This window comes from Nematolebias whitei, chromosome 16, assembly GCF_014905685.2.
Source record: "Nematolebias whitei isolate Nwh7 chromosome 16, NemWhi1, whole genome shotgun sequence".
Classification (NCBI taxonomy): domain Eukaryota; kingdom Metazoa; phylum Chordata; class Actinopteri; order Cyprinodontiformes; family Rivulidae; genus Nematolebias; species Nematolebias whitei.
In genome coordinates, this window is record NC_056513.1 from 23,417,146 (window position 1) to 23,440,301 (window position 23,156).

General features: G+C 40.3%; 1 protein-coding gene across 1 annotated transcript; it reads right to left on the minus strand.

Moving 5' to 3' along the window:
- Positions 1–84: 84 nt before the first annotated feature.
- LOC119422968 (cAMP-specific 3',5'-cyclic phosphodiesterase 4B) lies at positions 85–22,100 on the minus strand. The gene is made up of 16 exons (XM_037690378.1): positions 21,967–22,100; positions 20,986–21,120; positions 12,457–12,584; positions 12,192–12,374; positions 12,030–12,069; positions 11,757–11,827; positions 9,491–9,653; positions 9,152–9,245; positions 8,904–9,061; positions 7,264–7,362; positions 6,987–7,151; positions 6,154–6,253; positions 5,889–6,043; positions 4,190–4,312; positions 3,899–4,081; positions 85–1,615 (listed from the first exon to the last, which is right to left on the minus strand). Exons 1-16 carry the CDS (start codon positions 22,006–22,008, stop codon positions 800–802), a joined length of 2,655 nt encoding a protein of 884 aa, XP_037546306.1. The 5' UTR covers positions 22,009–22,100; the 3' UTR covers positions 85–799.
- Between the last annotated feature and the right edge of the window lie 1,056 nt (positions 22,101–23,156).

A 23,156-nucleotide genomic window follows, 5' to 3' on the forward strand; every position in this document is an offset into this window, starting at 1 on the left:
TTTTTTTAAGGTTTTGCTGCAATCACAAAAGTTTTTTCCTATAAATGGTACAATTTCTTAGTGTATTTAAGTTTACTAGGTTCCATTGTGAATAATATGGGATTATGAGTTTTGCAGATAATTGCGTTCTGTTTTCGTTTACATTTTACACAACCTCCCAACTTTGTCATAATTGGGGTTGTAGTGGAGATAATATGACAAACTACACTTCCCAGACTGCATTGTTCAATCTTTCTTATGAGACTCTCTGAACACTTCCTCTTGAGTTAATGTTTGTGTAATCTTCCTCATCAATAAGACGTAGACGGTAACCAGGAGACAATGGGTGACAGTCTATAACAGCCGGAAAACGGGCACACACTTTTTTTGCATGTACGTATTTCAGTATTATTATTTTTATTTATTTCCAGAAGCTACAAAAGGTTGATTAAACCGGTCTGCCCCCACTGTTATTATTATTGTTATGTCCCCCGTTTATCCCCAACGGCAGTGATGGATGCACAGACACCAGGTTGAGAAGTCTCGTCACTACCGGCTCGTCGGCTCACTGCACCAGTCTGGCTGCTCAGGAGGATCCACAGTTCCCAGTGCTGCTCTGTTGGTCGTTAGTTTTACTCTGAGCTTTTGAAGATATCAGAAGGTGAACGTAAACTGGCCTTCAGACGAGTGCTGCATAATAAAGTGGTCAGACGGACGTTTTCCAGCTCTTTTACAGACATGCTGCTGCTTGTCAGAGCCGCTCTGACCCCTCTTTACCTCCCATTTACTTTTTCCCTCACTGACCCTGTGAATTTGTTGACTAACTGTCCTCTTCCTCTTTTACGTCATCTTCCTCAGCCTCCTGAAGTGCTTCTTCCTCTTCCACTTCCTCCTCTATTCCTTCCTGTTCCTCTTCCTTGTCTTTGTCCTCCGTTTCTGTCTCTTCTCCTTTTCCTTCTGTGTCTCCATCCTTTTCATCTATGTCTTCCTCTCTTTCAGACAAACTTTCTGTCTTTTCCTCTGCTTGTGCCTCAGCTTCCTCTTTTTCTTCATTCATTTCTTCTACATTTTCCTGTCTGTCTGGTTCCTCATTTTCTCCACCTTCTTCATCATTCTCCTCCTCCTTGTCTACCTCCTCCATCTCTTCTTCTTTTGTCTCCTCACCTTGTGCACCATTCATTTCATCTCTCTCCGTTTCTTCTTGCTTGTCTTCCTGCTCTTCTTCTCCCTCCTTTCTTCCTGTGTTTTCTTCCTCTTCTTCCCGAACCCCATTCTGCTCACTGTTGTGATTCTCCTCGTCGTCTTTCTCAGCTTCGGTGTGGTTCTGCTCCTCTCCCGTCGTGTTTGTCTGGCCTTCCTGCGTTCTTTCGTCACAGATGGCTTTCTGGCTGCTCCGTTCGCTCTTCAGACACAGGTGGTTGTGATTGTTGTGCTCCAGCTCCTCAAGTGTGAGTTCAAACTGGAAGCGGTCCTGCTGGAGGTGTCTGTCAGGAGGAGGTGAAGGCGACTGGGGCATAGTGTTCAGGTACCACTCCCTGTTCTCCTCCAAAGTGTCCAGGATCTCCTGGGCGTCTGGGTGCACCAGGTCGGCCCAAGTCTCCCACAGCGGGTGGACAATGTAGTCGATGAATCCAACCTGGAAAAGGAGAGATTTTATTTTTAATTGAGTGAACTATTCTTAACAGAATCCACAGACCTTGTCTTTGGAAGCTTTGCGCCGATGATGCTGGAAGTTACTGTAACCAAATTCACGCATTTATAAATATATATATTAAGGACGCACAATATTGGATTTTTGGCCAATATGCCAATATGTGAAAACTTATTTGGCCGATAACCAATACTAACACTGATAATTTTTTTCCCTAGACCTACAGACTACATAGCTTCCTCTGCTGTGGAATTAAAATACTACATTATTCTGTATGGCCACTTGTCAATTTGGCCTGCTACGAAATACAGATGCCATAAAGGGAGCTGAAAATGATGTAACACTTCAACTTGGATTATGTTTAATGTCAAATTTATTAATGACATTTACTCTCTAACACAATGACAACACTCGGAACAGTCATACAAAAACTGCCTTTTATACAGTGTATAAATATATATATATATATATATATATATATATATATAGAAAGAATGAGGTTAGGTGTTTTCTTTTGTTACTGAGTATCAAGATAGGTTCATATCATGTCTCAAGCATCAAATCCAGCAAATCCATCCATCTTACCAATCAGCCTAACATGCATGTTTTTGGACTGTGGGAGGAAACTGGAGTACCCGGAGAAAACCCACGCATGCACGGAGAGAACATGCAAACTCCACCCAGAAAGGCCCCTGGACCGGGGTTTGAACCAAGGACCTGCTCGCTGAGAGGCAGCAGCTCTACCAGTTGCGCCACCGTGCTGCCCATCCAGCAAATCATTTAGCTAATTATAGACTGGTGGAGGAAACTAAAGGAGAATAGGATTTGTTTGTTGTCCCTGTCCAAAAAAACTCATCAGTATCAACAATTTCCTGCGGGATCAATAAAGTTCTTATCTTATAACAAGATTTGATGTAAATTCTGAGAACCTACATTTGTGCATTTCTGTTTGAAACCCATTCAAATATTCAATTCAATTCAACCTTTATTTAGACAGATAAATCACACTGAGCCTCGAAGACTCATTTACAAGTGAGCTCAGTTTAGACAAAAAAGTAGTGAAACTGGAGACAAGTAGGAATTACTGATTGCACCTGGCATTAAAAGAATGGTTTAAAGTTTTTAAAGTAGGGTTTTATGGGAAGGTTATGGAAAGTTAATGTCTTACTTGTGTTAGAAAGCTCTTTGAACGACATCAGATTTTTTTTTTAACGTTTTTTTTTTTTTTAACAAATTGGCAAGCTTACGTCTCATCTGACTGGGCAAATTCAAAGTGTATTGCTTCTTCAAACTGTATGAAAATAACTAATGCAAAATTAAAAACCCTGTAAGAGTCTTGACATGAAGCACTGAAGTTTGGTTTTGATTAGAGCCATTTTAAGATGGCTACAACTCCCGCAGGTCTCGACCACAGTCACACTATCATTTAGCTTGTCAATTTGGTAAATTAACTATTTCTCCAAATAGGTTGTTCACAAACATTCTACAAAACTCCACTTTTAAAGATTAAACTATTGCTTTAGGATGTGTCTTGAGTGATGTGATCATAGATGGACAGCTCTAATGAATTCTAGGAATATGTTTAAAATGTTTTTACTGTAAATCCACCTGTCCACAGCACATTTGGAGGCAGTCTGGGACTCGTGTGGTCACAAAAAGTTTCAGCAGAAAAAAACGTGTCTGAACCCTGATGTAGAACAATCTAGTCAAGAACCATTTACATGATAAAATAAAATGGCTTCTTCAGCAAATATTAACTGTGCATGAATTTAAATATGTACGTGAGTGTTGTATAATTGTTGCCATCATTTTGGGGGATTTGTTTTTGGTCATGGAAGAGAAAAAGACTATAATGTTTTTGATTTCTTTTCCTTTTAAAACATTTTCTTAGACATAGTATTACTGTGCTCTGCTGTCACCTGCTGGTCAGTATTAGTTATGAGCTCTGAGGTGAAACGTGTTGCAACATGTTCCAACGATGGAGCTCAAAATTCAAATTGCCCCAAATCTTTACTTTACAAATTCACTTTTAGCAGAGAGTGAGATATTTTAGGTACTGGAATGAGAAACGGTAAGAGTGAGTTTAGAAAATATGCAGGATGTTTTTGAGTAAACTATAGGTAATTGTAAAAAGTTGGTCTTTGATCAGACTGCTCACAGTGAACAGAAAGTTTGCAGAGTTTGTTTTTGTATTTCATCCTGCATAGAAGCTTTTAAAGTTACTTTCTGTAAAGCTATACTCTCGGTCCTTTAGAGGTGGAGCTTTACCTGACTCTTCTCTACAGAGGCGGTGTGTTTGTCACACATGGCGCTGATCTCCATGCCCCTCTCTCGCTCTTTGTCACCCTGTCGGAAGAACTCCTCCATGATCCTCTCCGTCCACTGCCTGTATAACAGTAACGTCTTGGTGGGGTTGCTCAGGTCCGCACAGTGCACCATGTTCTTCAGTACCTGCCGGAAACCAAAGAAAAACGTATAGAAGAAAACCGTTCAATGAATTTATGTGAAACCCAAACATAGATTTAAGATGCAGATGAAAGTCAGAGAAACTTCAATGACCTGTATTCGTTCTGTATAGTGGTCCAGGAGCAAAACGCCTGAACTCGTCACCTTCTTGGTTTCCACCATGGTCTTTAAATCGGCCAACAGCGTCATGTGCTTGGACATGTCTGTAGCCAACACCTGCACACAGACAGAAATTGTAGTTTTAAACACTTGTTTTCTTTTTTATTTGTCTCTCACACAGGCTGCTCAAATAAATCTTATTCTCTATCATCATGTTATTGTGATACGTCACAAAAATATGAGTTATGTAAGAAATAAAGCTACAGTCAGCTGATCCTTTCTTCAGGAAACCCCAATTACTGCCTACTTAACATCAAAGTTCATGCTCAATAATCCAAGTAAAAAATCCAACAAAGTTAAGTCAGGTCCTCTGGACGGTTTCTTTTTGTTGAAACGTTTTGTCTTTTATCCAAAAGACTTCATCAGTTCGAAGCTGTTAAGTTGTAACCTACACTGACCAAGATCCATAGGAAAAACAAAATCATATTTCTGAGAGGAGAGACTTTTTTGCTTTAAATTTCCAATAGGGCCTTCATCAAAATGTATAGTAAAATTTAAAAAAAATGGTCACACCTGCAAACTTGTTGCTTTTCGGCTAAATTTGTAAGTCGCGTTAGTTAGCTCGCAACAAAGCTTGCGCTAGCTCGTAAGCACTAAGCTAGCACATTTACGTTGAACTAGCTTAGCGCTACATAAGTGCCGACAGTTGTCAACCGAAGGGGAGGTAGGCTGCATCATAGATATAAACACAGATATTTCAGTGTTTATATCTAGGGGCTGCATTACAGAAGCAGAGCACTACATCTGTAGCATCTTAGCTTGTGCGCTGCTAGCTTAGCTTACATTTGGTTTCTCTGGTTGGCTTAGCTGTTGTTGCTTGTTTATTTTTTTGGTTGACTAACAATCTTTCCTGTGTCTGTCCTACATTTTTTTTCTTCTTTCGGCTGCTCCCTTCTTCAGGGGTCACCACAGCGAACTGAGTCGCATGAAGACTTTGCAATTATTTTCACGCCGGATGCCCTTCCTGACACAACCACAGACCACCGAGCTACCACAGCTCTCTGTGTGGAGCAGAGAGCTGCTGTCTAGGGCGCCCGGGGGAGCAGATGGTGGAGGTTAAGGGCCTTGCTCAAGGGCCCAGAGTGGGGTAAATGAGGGTGGAGACAGATGTGGGTGCTTCACCAATCCCACCCATATTTTGATGTTGTCAGTACTGGGAGTTGAACCAGCGATCTTCCGATCATAGGCTCACCTTCTCTAACCTCTGCACTACCACTCCAAAGTGTGTGTCCTAAATAAATTAGGATGCTAGCAAGGCTTTTTTACGTGAAGCATGTTGTCGTTTCCCCTAATTTTCTTCTTGGAGTATACCAGAATGCACAGGAAACCCCTCACCCCCACCTTTTTCATCCCTTGTGAGTTTGCAGGTATGCTTAGTACAATAGACAGTATTTTACAAAATCTGATTAAAAAAAAAAGTGAACGTGCATTGTTTTAAACTGCTATTGACAATTATATTCTTTAAATATTTACTAATAGTAAAAAAGAAGGCAAAAACTTGCTGAAGTAAATCTGAATATATCTGAAGTTAAACAGGATTCCTGCAGCATATTTAAAGAGAGGAGTGTGAGACTCCAGCTGTGCTTCCAGTTCAACTGTTTGTGTGTTGAGGTGCGATCGTTGAGGCCCTGACCATATCGATGACGAGCTTGCGAAGGCTCTGGCGCTGCCGCTTGGTGAGGTTCTGGAAAATGTCACAGTTCTCCTGGTGCAGCAGCTTGAAGCCCACAGCCAGGTGATGGTTCTCCAGAACGGACTCATCGTTGTACATCAACGCTAGTTCTGAGTCTACAGGCACAAAGGAGGAGGTGGCGTGAACACGGTTTGTGTTGAAGCACCGACTGAAGATTGTGCTACTGAACGTGTGTGTGTGTGTGTGTGTGTGTGTGTGGACTCACTGGTGTTGATGAGGAACTGATTGGAAACTCCAGGATGGTCGACATCATGGATAGCTGCAGCGAACAGAGCAGCCAGGATCTCCAGATCAGTGAAGGCAGCCTGACACAACAGAGGGTGACTTACAGGAAGTTTTTATCCCAAAGAAAATCAGGAATTTGTGTTAAAGAACCGAGTTTATTATGACTAAATATTATGTTTTCATCTCTTCCACCCATTTTTTTCTTATTTATAATTATTTTTGTCTTGTTTCAAGTAAAAACAGATTTTCTGTTAATCTAATTTTTAACGTTTGCTTCCACGCAGACACCAAAAAGGCAAATTTTATGAGTGAAATCTGTGAAGATTAGTGTGATTACAAATACTACATGTACTGCAGGTCAGTTTTGTTTTAATTGATTAACACTTTTAAAATTATCTTTGTATAAACAGGGAATTCTGACAATCTGATCTTTTATTTTGCACCTTGCATCACTATTTTTAAACAATTTTTTTTTAAATCACAAATTCTTATGTTTATCTTATTAAAACCTGGAAATTATCTTAAGAATAAGAACTGTAAGTTAAAAGAAACAAAAATTAAGTGAATTATTTGTGAACAAATCTTATAAAATGGCTAATTTCCATTAATAGAATTTGCTTTAGTGTGAGCACATAATTGGTAAAGTCACTTAAATTAACAAAAGTAGATTATACTTACTTTACATTAAAAAAAAAAACCAAGAATAGACTGTACAATTCACGTGGCTTTATAGATGTTTTTATTTTTTTCTCCTGACGTGAGCAAAAATGCTTCGTCTTATGCATGTTTGTGTGTGTTTGTTCATGAACGTACATCCAGAGCAGGTGTGGAGAGGAGGACGTGTGTGGACTGGGTGACATCTGCAGCGTGGAGGCTGTTGTGGTACGCTACGTTTCCATGGTAATGGTCCTCCAGGGTCATCACGTACGTGACAAAAGTGTCAACGGGGATGCGAAATGTCTTCAAGAGCTCACGCTCCTGAGGAGGGACAAAGGGAGCAGGAACGTCACAAACAGGTACACACGAGCAAAGACAAGCACGTCAGAGGAAATCTGTGGGGATTTCTGTTTTTTTAATTTTTATTCTTTACCTGGAAGATGGTGTACATGATGCAGCTGAGGGGTCTGTTGTTGGAGAACTCTGCTACTCTGAATATGTTAAAGCTCCACTTATCTAGATCCTCCAGTTCCTGGTTAAACACACAGAAATATCAAATGTGAACACAGAAACCAAGTGATCGTAAAAGAAACAGCTATAAAAGCATTCAAGGTCTTTATGTCCAGATTCATTTTGAGGAATTATTCTGTAAGTTTAAGTCAGGGGTGTCCAAAAGTTTTCATGTGTGGGCCAAAGCTATCAAGATGAAAGGACTCGTGGGCCATAAAAATGTGAATTTAACTCTCATTGTGAACAATATTTTGGAGAAAGGACAAAAGTTTACACATTTTGGTGGAGAAATAATTTTAAATTGTCGTACATCTAAAACATTAAAAGCCTCATAAACATTTAGCTTATATTTTTATTTAAAAGGATTTAATTTATTTGATTTTGTTGAGTCTATGTTTGTTGTTTTCTTGTGTTTGGAAAGTTCATTTTAGTCTGTTCTCAGCAATAAAAGTGTAATATGAGAAAAGGCTGATCGAAGTTCTGAAAATGCGTCCAGCTGTCAGTCGCTACAACAGATTCATAGAAGGTTTGATAAAGTTTATCAACTCGTATGTAGACGATACCACGTTATATTCATTAAAAATTGTCTAATTTCCCTCTAATTTTATCAACTGTAATATTTAGACAAGTTTTATGAATCGTTAGCCAAAAGATAGAAATAAGTAAAAGTTTTTGGTGCTTTACACCATGAAAGGAAAATAAAAGAATTATATCCAACGGTTTGTATTTTGCTTAATATTCCTCATTTTGAGACAATTGTTTTTCATCTGTTTTGCTGTTAAACCTAAACATTATATAAAAAAGGATTACCAATAAATGTGCAGAAAGTCTGCATCGACTTGCTGGTCAAAATTATATAATTCTTAAACTGCATTTGTGGGCCGCACAAAATGACTCCAAGGGCCGCAAATGGCCCTCGGGCCGCACTTTGGACACCCTTGGTATAAGTAAGTGGTCAGTACGAAGTGGACAGGTCCATCATAGGACCACGTGGAGATGAACGAGGCAGACAACCATTCACACTCAACACTGACGCAATAATTTAGAGTTGCCAAATCACCCAACATGCTTTTGGTCTGTGGGAGAGACCAGCATACCTCAAAAAACATACATGCACAGGGAAGACATGTAAACGCCACACAGAAAGGCAGTAGAAAGTAAAGTAGGTTTTGAACCTGCAAACATCTTGCTGTGAGGCCACAGCCCTAACCACTGCACTGCAGATTGTCTTATTGAAACTTTATTGCCCATTTGATTTCTGCAGCAGATGATGGAGATGTGAACGTTCATCTTGCATGTGAACCGTTTGTTTACATTTTCATACAATATCTTAAGTCTAAGAAAACTCTTTGGTTGGCTTAAAAAAATTAAAGTCTACTATATCTTTATTTTGGCATCAAATACAGAGCCTATACTTTGACCAAGAAGCCAATAAACAAACACATCTGGGATTTCTACACCATCGCAGGTTTGAAAATATTCTTGTTTTTCACACTAAAAAAAGCGAGGACTTGATTTGCGCAACGTAGTTTTTGCGAGTGAGACCCAGACTGAAAAGAACACCTTGGCGAGTTCGTCCTCGTGGTCCGTGTTGACGCCAAAGCGAGGCATGGAAGCGCTGGATAGGCTGGAGCTGTGAGACAGTTTCCTCACTCCACTGATGTGACTCATAGATTTGTCCTTGAGCGTCGGAGACGGGATATCCACCTCGTGATGCTTGTCTACAGATTGACAAGAAAACCGAAGGATGCTTTTAATTTTATTCAGCAATCGTCATGATTATGATGCCAACGGATTTTGGTGGGACTCACCCATGAAGGTGCTTGAGATGTATTCGGACACTTGGTTCCCAGAGCGGCTCATCTCTGACAAATGTGAAAGTTCTCTGTTCAGCATCCTCTTAAACTGTGACAGAATGAGAAGTACGGTGTGAGAAAATCACACATTTCTTTCAGAAAGGGATTTTGCTCACATGACAGTATACGTATAGTTTTTATCGTTTATAGTTATTGCAACGAACAACAGGACAATTAAACACAGCCAAAAATCTTACCTTTAACTTTTAGTTTTGATTTTAACTATAGACTGCACAGCAACATGCAGGTGTGATAAACTGAGGGGGATTCTCTGGTTTTGAAACGTTTTTGTACCTTGTTGGAAGCCATTTCGCTGACGGAGCGGTGGGTCTGAATGGTCTCCAGCTGATCTAAACACCAGTCCAGCTCCTCCAGCGTGTCCAGGGCGAGCTGCTGGTACTGCTGGTCTGATAGTGTCGCTCTGGGACTGACGCACACTCCACCCAAAGGTGACCTCCTAACAACACAGCAGGTACTCAGATCAGTGAGAAGATGGCAGACTGGATTAAATTACAGACACATGCACAGTTATAAAATACTGTTATAGGATTATTTTTAGTTTTAACTTGTGATGAAAGCAATGGTGTAGTCTACATTTTAGTAGTGGTTATACTGTCCTTAGAAACCAAAGTACACCAGTTAGTACAATGTAATCGTCAATTTATTTTGATTTTTAAGCGTATTGAACTTTTCAAAATTTCTCTGATGATTATATTTCCATAAATATACAACAAACTTTGTACAACAGATGGCTTAAAGAACATAGAATTTATAAAACAGTATCAAAGCAAACATTTTCAAGTATTAAGTATAGAAGTATTAATTATACAAAAACATCCTGATGCATTCTCAATAATCCAGGTAGAAAAATCTAAAAATGTTAAGTCAGAACCTCTGGATGGGTTAAAAAAAAAAATTTTAAATTGTAAATGTTTCATCTTTCATCCAAAAGACTTCTTCGGTCTGAGGAGCTGTATTAAGCTCAGTCTTACAACGCCTTCTCATAGTGACTCAACCAGTTTCAGTGTTGCCAGGTGTACAATAATTATCGTATTTATATGACAATTTTGCCCTCTGTACAATGTATGATCAATAATCCCAAAAAAGGCCAAACATATACCATACCACTTTATTTATAAAGCACTTAAAACAGCAACAAGGCCAACCAAAGTGCTGTAAAGACAAAACAACAGCTAACACACAAAGCAAAATACAAAATGAGGTAAATCAGAATATGATAATTTGACCATTCCGTGAATGTGTGGTTATAATCGGTTGTCATCAGCCTCTTGCAACTGTCTGTTGGAATTTTTTTGTGAACCCTGAAGGCATCTGTGTCTGCAAACAGATGCACCTAAATGCATCTAAATGTTACCTACGAGTGACGTGTTTGCGTTTGCCTCAGAACAACGGCCATGATTGGCTGAATAGTCCGCTGCGGCCGCCCCATGAGTGAGGAAAAGAAAAAAGAAAAGAAGAAGAAGCAGAGCCGGTCTGGAAGCGAACCCATCACTACTATAGTGCATAAATAGATTTGTTATTTTGGTTATGACGGGTGTACGATTATTTCCCTCAAAATATGATAATTTTATGTCTCTAGTACGATAATCCTACATTTCTCACCTGGCAACACTGACCAGTTTGTTGTTGACATCCAGAACTAGCTGTTCACATGATCAAGGAGGAGCTGATGGTCCTCCTTGATCATGTGATCTACTATGAGAAGGTGTTATTTATAAGACTGAGCTTAATACAGCTCCTCAGACTGAAAAAGTCTTTCGGATGAAAGACAAAACATTTCTACAATCTTTTTTCATTTTTGAACCCATCCAGCGGACCTGCCTTAACTTTTTTAGATAGACAAAAAACAGGTTGAACTAACTCAGTGTCTATAAAATGTTCCAAATGTGTTTGTTCTTGACTGGAGACTAGTGCCCATGTTGACACCATTTTTTTTCTCAAGGTTCAATGAGATCATCATGATCAGTAAAAGGTCTATTCATCTTTTTAATATAGTATGCTGTTCTAAATACAGCATCTGTCTCAGCCAGCACATTGTCTGATAGAGAAGCAGCGGCTCGACTCCAAGTCTCTCCCGGATGATCGAGCTTCTCACCCTATCTCTAAGGGAGAGCCCAGACACTCTGCGTAGAAAACTCATTTCAGCTGCTTGTGTCCGAGATCTCGTTCTTTCAGTCACAGCCCAAAGCTCATGACCATAGATGAGAGTAGGAACGTAGATCGACCAGTAAATTGAGAGCTTCGCCTTTTGACTCGGCTCTCTCTTCACCACAGCAGACCGGTACAGCGCCCGCTTCACTGCAGACGCCGCACCTATCCGCCTATCGATCTCACGCTCCATTTTTCCCTCATTCGTGACCAAGACCCCGAGATACTTGAACTCCTCCACTTGGGGCAGGACCTCCTCCCCGACCCAAAGAGGGCACTCTACACTTTTCTTGTACAGCTTGAGCAACAATAATAATAATAATAATAATAATAATTTGAGACCTGCATGTTCATTGTTTTGTGTAAGTGAGAACAATTTGTTGGTACTGACTTGATTGTTGGCGTGGAGACGTTGGCGAGGATGCTGAAGTTGCTTCGTACTGATCGCAGACTGGCCAGTACCTAAACCAACAGACAGCATGTGAGTGTATACATACAGAGCCTCAGACAAACATCCACATCTACAGATGACTTAAATCAGTTGCATTACATCTACTATTGATATTAATGTAAAGATGGCAAAGAATACTTTTGAATCAGTTATGTATGCAGCAATTTCTATGGCCATTTATTAAGATGAACACATCTGTTTAGTCATACATACTTGAGCAAAGGGTGTGACAATAAAGTCCTCTGCTGTGTACCTACAAGAAGGGGAGAGAGTTTGAAAACAGGCAATGAGAACAATGGATAAATGTATTAATTGGGACATTCATTACAAATGGTGTCCATCTTGCTGTGACAAGAGAAATCCATTTTGGCTTACCCTTCACTGGCAAGGGTAGAGTTTCTGGAGACCGTCTTTGGCGACATGTCGTAGTCTGAGTCAGAGCGGTACAAGAAGGACTCTCTTCTCTGGCCCTGAGGGAAGGAGGTGTTCAAAGTGAGGCTTGGACTCTGGGAACCCAGAGGGGTACGACCTGGGGACACGCCATTTTCTGCCTCGTAACTGTAACAAAATGTAAATAATGAGAAAGGACAGAAGATGTTCAGCTTTGGGCAACATGAGTGGTTTGATGCAAGGTGAGAACCTGTCGGCGTCTGCTTGTGTAATGGAGATGCGTGGAGGGATGCGTAGAGGAAGAGTCGTGGGACGGGACGTATTGCTCAGGATGTCAGGTGAACGAGTGCGATCTCGGGGGCGGAGCCAGCAAGGTACCTGAAGAGGCAAAAAGCAGGCGTTGTATATAAATTAGATTACTGGTTTTAAAACCACCTGAGGGCTTCAAAGAGCCAAAGTTCCCTGAAATCTGGGGAATATTGTGTTAGAAACCTGAGCAGTAATTCAAACTCTTGTCCACTGGTTTAAATTCAGGTCTCTCTTGTAAATGAGTCCCTGAGGCTCAATGGGACTAATCTGTATAAATAAAAGTTGAATGGAAAAAAAAAATTGATAGTTCAGAAATGGGGTTCTGTGAGAAAATGGTGAACAAATGATGTCTTATTGTTGTAGATAGCTTCTTTAACCACATTAGTTTGGAGGTGTTAAATTTTTACCAGATTGACGATCTAACAATAGTCTGTCCGGGGCCAAGATCTGAATGGATTACAGCCATCTTAAAATGGCTCTAGTCAGGTATAAAGTCTGACCTGAATGACAAGTTAACGGCTAGTCTGAGCGAGGACAAGAACAAAGTGCATTGCTGCCTTTTTAACGCAGCTCCAATGTAAAAGTAACATAATGGTTCATGCAAAAACTCTTGAAACGTCACCGCGTTGGTGGTTTTGCCTTGTGCAGTTATTTGCATAGAACTCTTTGGGTGTTTTGCAGGTTGAAATTGTTGTGGCAGCAGTTAGCTTTAGCACTTCTGGTGCAGCCTGGGGCACTTCTAGCAAGAAAAAAATTAATTTCTGCCTGAAAAATTATGTAAAGTGAAACCCACAGTGGTAAAAGGTTCTTCTGGACCACTGTGCATTTTTTAATGATGGACATTGGTTCTGTTAGCTCGTCTGGCTGGTCAGAAATAAACTATTTTCAACAGAACCCCATTTTCAAATGACCTATTTTATCATCAAACCAGTCCAATATAATCATATGTAGTAATGAAATATCAAATTTAAGTTTCTACAAACTGGCGACATTGGTATTTTAGTAGCTTTATAGGTTCATGTTTTTGTGTCAGAGCCTGACCGATATAGAAATCTTGGCTATCGGCAATATTGATATTGGGAAGGGAGGCGCCCGTCGATAACCAATATAATGGCTGAAAATGTTCAGCAAGCGGAGCGGGCTTGTTTATTTAGCTCAGCTGTTAGCAACCATGAAGCTAAGCAAATCAGATCCACGCTATAGACCCACAGTAGGTTTACAAGTTGTGCACTGGTCATAAAAACAGTCTTCCTAACGTGCGTTCACAATTTCTATCCTTCACTATTCACAATAAAGTTATCAAGTGTGTTACAAAAATATAAATTAAACAAATACTATATTTATAAAAACCCTTTAAAAACAACCACAGCTGCAACAAAGTGCTGTGCATAGAAAATCAAGGACATTTAAACACATGAAAGAATAAAAGAGTTAAAACAGTAAAACACTAAAAACAATAAAAACTGTAGTGCAGAGCAATTTCAGGCTGTCAAAAGCCAGGGAGCAAAAAATGTGTTTTAAAAAGAGTTTTAACAATGGACAGTGAAGGATGGGAAGAGAGAGATCATTCCATAGTCTTGTAGTGGCTACAGAAAAAGCTTTGTTGCCTCTGAGCCTCCGTTTGGACCTCAGCATCTCAAGGAGCAGCTGACCAGAGGAACCGAGCAGGCAGGTATGGGTGAAGCAGCTCAGTGAGGCAAGATGGGGCAAGACCATGTAAACTTTTAAAAACAATTAATAGAATCATAAATTGAACTTTAAAATGAAAAAAAAAAAAACAGAGAAACACCCTTCCCTGTTCATCGTTTAAACTGTCCCTATGGTGAAGGTCTAATTAGTACTGACTGCAGCTACATTTTTTTTTTCTTTTCTTTGCAGATAATACCCGTTTCAGACAAACAATGCATTTCATTGACGACGACAAAGATAACGTCACTAACACTGATGTATATTTACCACTACGTTAGATTTATTCTTCTGGTTAAAGTTTTATAAGGCAATAGCTTATGCTAGGTTATCTAAACATTAGCTTGCTCACTTGAGAGGCATGTAGCAAGTGAGTTGGAGAATTGAAGATAATTTATTATTGTTGAGTTTAAAATTTTTACAGATCACTTAAAATAAACGTACCATGCTCGGTTCAGCAAACTACGCTACTTAATTGCTCCCTGCTTCGTCTGTGCTGAAAATGAAACTTAAGTGAATGGCCATGACTTGAAAGTAGTCTTCATGTGCTCTCTGCTGGAAACATTGTACAATTACGACTGGTTCCAGCATTTTGAGGGTGAAAAGTAGAAGTGTTTACATCTGCACATAATGGGACACGTCACCGATACCGATAGGTCCCCAAATGGCTATATCGGCCTAAGATGTCATTCATACTGATATATCGGCTGAGCTCTAGTTTGGGTTGCCAACAATAGTGGAGAATACAACCCAAAAAGTCATATTTTTTTTCAATTATTCACTTCAATAAAGAAAAAATATATAATTAATGCTTTTTGAGTCACATTTCCATCGGTTTTTCCCTCCGTGTGTTTTGAAAAATTGCATTGAAAAGAATATTTTGAAGAACTCAGTTGGGTTATAAACTATATTAGAGACATACTCTCACTTAAGTCCTTTTAGCCTATGTGGATAATTCAAATACAAGAAAAATTAAATCACATTTTCTTATTCTTGTTTTTCTTGTTTAATTCACTGTAAAAATAAACTAATGGTGGAAAGACTAACAAAGTATCAACTGTGTTATACTGATAAACCGTTATAATAAAAACACTTTACTGCCATTGAGGAAAACAAATAAATGTTCGATAGGAAAGTAAAGGTGCATGTAGTAGTAGTAGTAGTAGTATTAGTGGTTTGAACTTTATACTGCAGTATTGTACTAATCTGCTGTGTGTTGCAGTTTCAGTGCATGTGAACTTTGTAGAGCCTGCTGATTGAACTAACTGTCAGCCAATGAGGTCCACAGGAGAAAATAAAAACTTTTCTTCTCTTTTTCCTCCAACAAATAACAGATTTTTTTATTTTTTTTCGCCTGCTCCCTTTCTCAGGGATCACCAGAGTGAGGGAACAGGGCTGGGCGATGTATCGAATATACTTGATGTATCATGAGTTTTTCAATTTACGTTGGTTAAATTGGCTCTATTGCAACCATCGAGGACACAATAAACTGTCAATCAATTATTAAACTTTCTGCATCTAATTCACTGTGTTGTTTATCCGACACGCTACGAATGCATCACTAATCCCTGCTCCCTCCCAACTTGAACATTGTCTGCCAGACACGCTGTGCAGAGATTGCGCATGTAGACTTTGAGATAGGAAAGAATATGGCGACAACGGGGGTTTCAGGTGAGCAATGAGATGGTAACTGAAAAGGAGTCCGTGAACTAGTTCCGAAGAGAAACAGCACTGGATTAATAATCTGGCAGTGGTTTGGATATTAAAAGGAGGATGTCGAACAAAATGCAGTAATTTATAACGTGTTATGTATTGTCATCATTGTATGTTTTCATACAATGGTGAAATTGGCTCTCTGCATTTAACCCATCTACCACCAGATGGAGCAGTGGGCAGCTATTGAATGCACCCGGGGAGCAACTGGGAATGAGGTGTCCTGCTCAGAGACACCACAAAATGTGAAATGACTGGGGATCGAACCCAGGACCTTTTTGCAAAACGTGTCATAAAACCATTGCCACAAAAGGTAGTAGTACCACAAATTTATTTCAAGACCTAAGAAGTTACTGCAAAATGAAGAATGTTGTCAACTCCGTATGTCAACGTCTCCTCACGCAACCACAGTACAAAACTCGTTTAGCCATGCTGTGCCTTATGAGAGGAACAGTGAGAGAGAGCGCGACATTAATGAAGCAGCAGCTTATCGTATCGCTAAAGACGGTGGCTCAACTGTGGAACAAGACGACTAAAGTTAGCCATCTTTTTAGCTGCTAAGGACCATGTCTTTAGTGATATGATAAGCCATTGCTTTATTAATATCACACACTTGAAAATCCATGTAGTTCTCCTTTTTCTGCCCGTCTGCACCGCCAACTTCACACGACTCCTCCATCACTGAATACAAACAGACCCTCACGTACTGCTTCACTCACGCTTACTAACGTCGTGAAGGCGACACAGTTGAAGAGGATTATTATTTAATATACAAAGTATGTAAATAGATAATTCTTAGACATTTATTTTGTAGTTACAGCTGTTTGTTAAAAAATGTGCCTGTGTGACAATTGGGACAAAGCTTTGACTCAAATATAATTTTATTACTTTATGGAAAGAAAAAAATGTTGATATATATATATCATATATCGCCATTTCTCTTAAAGTATTGAGATATTAATACTGGTCCATATCACCCAGCCCTATGAGGGAACTCATTTATTATTTTTTTTATGATAATAAAAACAAACAGACCAGAAGAGCAGTCTACACAGATTGTTATATTGGCAAAGTTTTTATTATAAATGACACTGAAGTGTGTTTGGTAAGCTGATCATTACAGTTTGGCGTCATGCTTTAGTGAGTCACCTTCAAATCCATACAAGCAAGAGCTGACCTAATGGATGATGTAATAACCTTTTCTGGTAACATCATTCTGATTGTGATTGCCTTTATTTTCCATCAGTTAGGAAGGTATTTAAACTGAGTGAGATGAGCCAAAATGTGAGAGTTTGTTCCTGTTTTTGACATGCAAAGCAAACTCTCAGGGATTGTCAAGATGTGCAGCAAAACTACAGAACCTTCCTGACCTCCACAAGGCAAGGTCAGTGAATAAGACCAGGCTGATTCTGGCAGATCCTGATCATCCACTCCATGGTGAGTTCAGGCTGATTCTGGCAGATCCTGATCATCCACTCCATGGTGAGTTCAGGCTGATTCTGGCAGATCCTGATCATCACTCCATGGTGAGTTCAGTTTGCGTCCTTCTGGACACAAACATCTGCAGCCCAGATGTAGGACAAACAGACTGAAAAACTCATTCATCCCTGTGGCAATCAGGCTTCTCAATGAACATTGATGATTTAATGTATTGTTATTTTAATGTCTTGGTGTCTAGTATGGAAGTTTTGTGTTACTGACTGTGAAACAAATTGCGCCTTGGGGATAATATAGATTCTTGAACTTGAAAATATCAGGCAATCATAATAAGAAAAGCACAAAGTTCATATGAACCAATGATGCTTCAATATTTCATTTCCTTTAGCATAAGATCCATCAGGTCATCATATTAATCAGCACAGGGTTTTATTCAATTTTACAATTTAGGATTGATGTAAAAAATAATGACAGGAGGATGAGTGTGAGAAACTATCTTAATGTTACAATCTGATTGCACAAGATGATTTATTTAATGCACTTTCTTGTTCCAGTTTTAAAGCAGCTGTTTTATCTCAACAGACCTACAACACAGCTCAGAGTAGATGCAGTCAGATTTTATAGAGGTTGTTTTCTTCCTGAGCCCTAATAATGACTTCGTCCTCTCTTTATGTAACCACATGTTTGAGGTCAAAAAGAACAAAATATAATTATAATTTTATAACGGAGAAAACAAAAAGCCTGTAAGTTATAATCTGCTTGTGCTCAGTTGACTGTTTTATACGTTTCAAGTTGGCGAAGAAGAAACTTTTATTTTATTTTTTCAGAATATTGCTTCTGACTACAAAATGTAATATATTAGAAAAATCTGAAAAGCCAGAATATGTATGCAGATTTTGTATGAAACATTTCTTCTTGACTGGACACCAAATAACTTAATTATTTGTAATATTTGACCTGTGCTGACAAAATGAGTCAGAGTGGGGATTTTTTTTATTGTTGAGTTATTATTTTTAAATTCTCCATCTCAAAAGCTTCAAAACGAAACGCAGTTTGTTGAAATTCTGCAATTTTTCATCAGGCTAGCAACAAGTTAGTTGTGTTTCCAAAAGTGCATTTTAAAAGCTTCTTTTTTTCCATCCCTAAATAAAAAAAAATCCCCAAGCTTCACAATGATGCCAAAGGTTATACGAAGGGATTTGACAGGTTGCCAGCAGAGGAAAACAGTCATTTTCAAAGGAACTTTTAATGGTTATGAAACAGAATTATTTATGAAGACATATCTGATAGAAACTTTGACTCAAAAGGTACTTATTCTACTCAACCTGTTGTGTATTTATAATTTTTTCAATCTTAACTTGTGTTTTTTGTCTTTTTTTCCCAATAGGAGGTACACCTGCACCTACATCTAGACCTGCCATTCTGTCTTCGTTTGTCTCTCCTTCCTGTCCTCTCAAACCCAGCTGGTTGAAACAGATGGCCGCTTGTCCTGAGCCTGGTTCTGCTGGAGGTTACTTCCTGTTAAAAGGGAGTTTTTCCTTTCCAATGTTGCCTTTGTGCTTGCTCAGGATGGGAGACTACGATGAAGTGAAGATTCAAGGCGTATGCTTCCTTCCTTAGATGGCTCATTTTTACTAATTGGCTTTTGTATGTACAGAGCCTTGCAAAAGTATTCGGCCCCCTTGAACTTTTCAACTTCTTGCGACATTTCAGGCTTCAAACATCCATCCATCCATCCATCCATCCATTTTCTTCCGCTTATCCGGGGTCGGGTCGCGGGGGTAGCAGCCTAAGTAGGGAGGCCCAGACTTCCCTCTCCCCAGCCACTTGGGCCAGCTCTTCCAGGGGAATCCCGAGGCGTTCCCAGGCCAGCCGAGAAACATAGTCCCTCCAGCGGCTTCAAACATAAAGATATAAAATTTTTATTTTTTGTGAAGAATCAACAACAAGTGGGTCACAATCGTGAAGTGGAATGACATTTATTGGATGTGTCAAACTTTTTTAACAAATAAAAAACTGAAAAGTGGGGCGTGCACTATTATTCGACCCCTTTACTTTCAGTGCAGCAAACTCACTCCAGAAGTTCAGTGAGGATCTATGAATGATCCAATGTTGTCCCAAATGACTGATGATAAATAGAATCCACCTGTGTGTAATCAAGTCTCCGTATAAGTGCACCTGCTCTGTGATAGTCTCAGAGTTCTGTTCAAAGCGCAGAGAGCATCATGAAGACCAAGGAACACACCAGGCAGGTCTGAGATACTGTTGTGGAGAAGTTTAAAGCCGGATTTGGATTCAAAAAGATTTCCCAAGCTTTAAACATCCCAAGGAGCACTGTGCAAGCAATCATATTGAAATGGAAGGAGAATCAGATCACTGCAAATCTACCAAGACCCGGCCGTCCCTCTAAACTTTCATCTGGAACAAGGAGAAGACTGATCAGAGATGCAGCCAAGAGGCCCATGATCACTCTGGATGAACTGCAGAGATCTACAGCTGAGGTGGGAGAGTCTGTCCATAGGACAACAATCAGTCATACGCTGCACAAATCTGGCCTTTATGGAAGAGTGGCAAGAAGAAAGACATTTCTCAAAGATATCCATAAAATGTGTTGTTTAAAGTTTGTCACAAGCACCTGGGAGACACCAAACATGTGGAAGAAGGTGCTCTGGTCACATGAAACAAAAATCAAACTGTTTGGCCACAATTCAAAACGATATGTTTGATGTAAAAGCAACACAGCTCATCACCCTGAACACACCATCCCCACTGTCAAACATGGTGGTGGCAGCATCATGGTTTGGGCCTGCTTTTCATCAGCAGGGACAGGGAAGATGGTCAGAATTGATGGGAAGATGGATGGGGCCAAATACAGGACCATTCTGGAAGAAAACCTGTTTGAGTCTGCAAGAGACCTGAGACTGGGACGGAGATTTATCTTCCAACAAGACAATGATCAAAACATAAAGCCAAATCTACAATGGAATGGTTCACAAATAAACGTATCCAGGTGTTGGAATGGCCAAGTCAAAGTCCAGACCTGAATCCAGTCGAGAATCTGTGGAAAGAGCTGAAGACTGCTGTTCACAAACGCTCTCCATCCAACCTCACTGAGCTCGAGCTGTTTTGCAACGAAGAATGGGCAAGAACTTCAGTGTCTCCATGTGCAAAACTGATAGAGACATACCCCAAGAGACTTGCAGCTGGAACTGCAGCAAAAGGCGGCACTACAAAGTATTAACGCAAGGGGGCCGAATAATATTGCACGCCCCACTTTTCAGTTTTTTACTTGTTAAAAAAGTTTGACACATCCAATAAATTTCATTCCACTTCACGATTGTGTCCCACTTGTTGTTGATTTTTCACAAAAAATTAAAATTTTATATCTTTATGTTTGAAGCCTGAAATGTGGCAAAAGGTTGAAAAGTTCAAGGGGGCCGAATACTTTCACAAGGCACTGTACTGTATGTGAATGTTTCTGTTCAGTGCCCTGAGACAACTTCTGTTGTGATTTGGTGTTACATAAATAAACTGAACTGAAATTGAATGGTGGCTTGTCAATGGTGAGTACATGCTTCCTTTTATGGCCAACAACCTCTAAGCAAGTTCATTTGTCCGTGGTGACTTTGAATACCTGGAGACTTGGTGAGAGTCTTCTGGTCCTCCCTCTGCGCAGCTCGGCCCCCAGCGTGGCCCCGGACGTGTAGGATCGGCTGCAGCGAGATGGCTCCGCCTTCTCCCCAGCATCTGTTACCTCCAAGTCATTCCCCTGTGAGATGGGAGGGAAACAAAAAAGAACGGAGAGCAGAACAGATCATAATGAACCATGTGCTCTTTGTGTTTTACAGTTTAAATAGGCAGCTTCAGATAAAAGAAAGAAACTAGTTCATCTTAGTTGATGTTTTGTTACAAATGTGAGTGACTTCTTAAAAGTGAGGAAACCTCTACAGGAACCCATATTCTAAATGATTAATGTATGTGTGACTCTACAGGGCTGCGTGCGTGTGTGTGTGTGTGTGTGAGAGACAGAGCTTCGAGAGGCTGATCTGCACTGCAGCACCGTAGCAACAAAACACTGGGGGGAACGGTAGCAGTTGCTAGGCAACAGTGCCGTGTTGCTTCCATGCTGCGTTTGATGTCGTCCAGACCCAGATGTGGACAGATACTCACAACCGCACGTACGTACAGAAACATATGGGCACCTGCTCAGCATAATCAATGCCAGAGTGCCTGAATAATGCACGATGTCATGTCCTTCAGCACAAGCATCACCTCTAACAGAAAACGTCCCATTTATATTCAGCGCTCATTCAGCAGCAGGCCGTTTCCACTGAGGACTGTGACAGAGCAGTGCACGCTGTGTGATTGTACGCTGGAGGATACTAGCTGTCCACTGGGACGTCTGAGCGTGCGCACAGATCCTGATGGCAGGAACAAAGGCAGCTCGATGTGTGAAAGTCACACGGTTTGTTTGTCAAACACACACGCACACAGTCCAATCTGTCACGTCCGCATCTCATCTCTCACGCCGTGTCTGTTCAGAAGGCAACAGGCTTTTTTATTTTATCTACTTATTATTGTGCATTACTCTGCTTGTTTACGTTCTTCATCTCACCTCTTCTCCAGTCACCGACAGCACGCTGCGGCTCTTCTTCATTCTGATTGGCTCGTTCTGGGCCCCAGGGCGGAGCGTTCCGGAACCCAGGCAGCAGAGCAGGTGGAGAGCCAGGACCGGAGAGGTCAAAGGTCACTGTGAAGGTCAAACTGGGGTCAGACCGGGTCAAAACCGGCCCCCATTGGTGCTGACTCAGCCAGCCAACAGCGTCGCCTTCGTCCACGCCTCGCTCTTCAGGACGAAGCCAGGCGTCCTTCTGCTGTTAAACAGTGAAGGCGCATTTATTCCCCTCAGAGACTCCCGAGTCAGACTGGTACACCCAATATCTTTATTTTAAAAAAAATATTCCCTAAGGCCAAAGGTAAAAAAGAAAAAGAAAATACAAAAACACCATCATCCTGAGTCGTTGTCCTTTGGTTACATGGAGCTCTGCAGTATCCCATTCACAGCTGACGATGACGAAAAAGGAAATATTTCCCCAAATTCTTTCGAATATCCGTCCATCTTTTCAAGACGTTTGTATGTGTCCAAGTCATGAACAAATGCCGCCAATAAATCCCACCAATTCAGAATCCAAAATTTGCATCAGGTGTTGCGTCTCTTCAGGAAGGTTTTCCACAACGGGACTGATCACTGGGATCCAATCTCTGCTCGGAAGCTCCGGCTGGATATTGCTGCTTCATCTGGGAAGTCCAAAGGTCCAAACTCCTGGTTTGGTTTGCTGGTATTCGTCCTTGAAAATGACAAAGAGAGAAAGAAATTATAATAAACACATTACTTTATCTTTGACTCCTCTTTTTTATTTTTACGACTTATGGCCCTGCTTTCAGTCAGGGAGTTAATCATACAAAGCAAGAAGCCTCGTTTTGTCACATACTGGGAACACAACAATCCAAACTCAACTGTTGTCCTTTTTACACTACAAATTTGAAGCATACTTCCTAACGAAAAGGGAATTTCTGGCTTAAAATCCCACAGGCTGCTCAGACAAGTAATCTAGAATAGTAGATTAAACAAAATGCTTTGGTCTTGCAACAGCTTTACATACATCATGGCTAATTCTGAGCAGATACTGCAACACCCCAGCTCTGTGATGTTATATAATTACTCTGAGCAATCCGAGTTGACCCAGTTCCATCGGATTGGGCAGATTCAGCATATCGGAGTATTTCAGATTGAACTGCTACGGA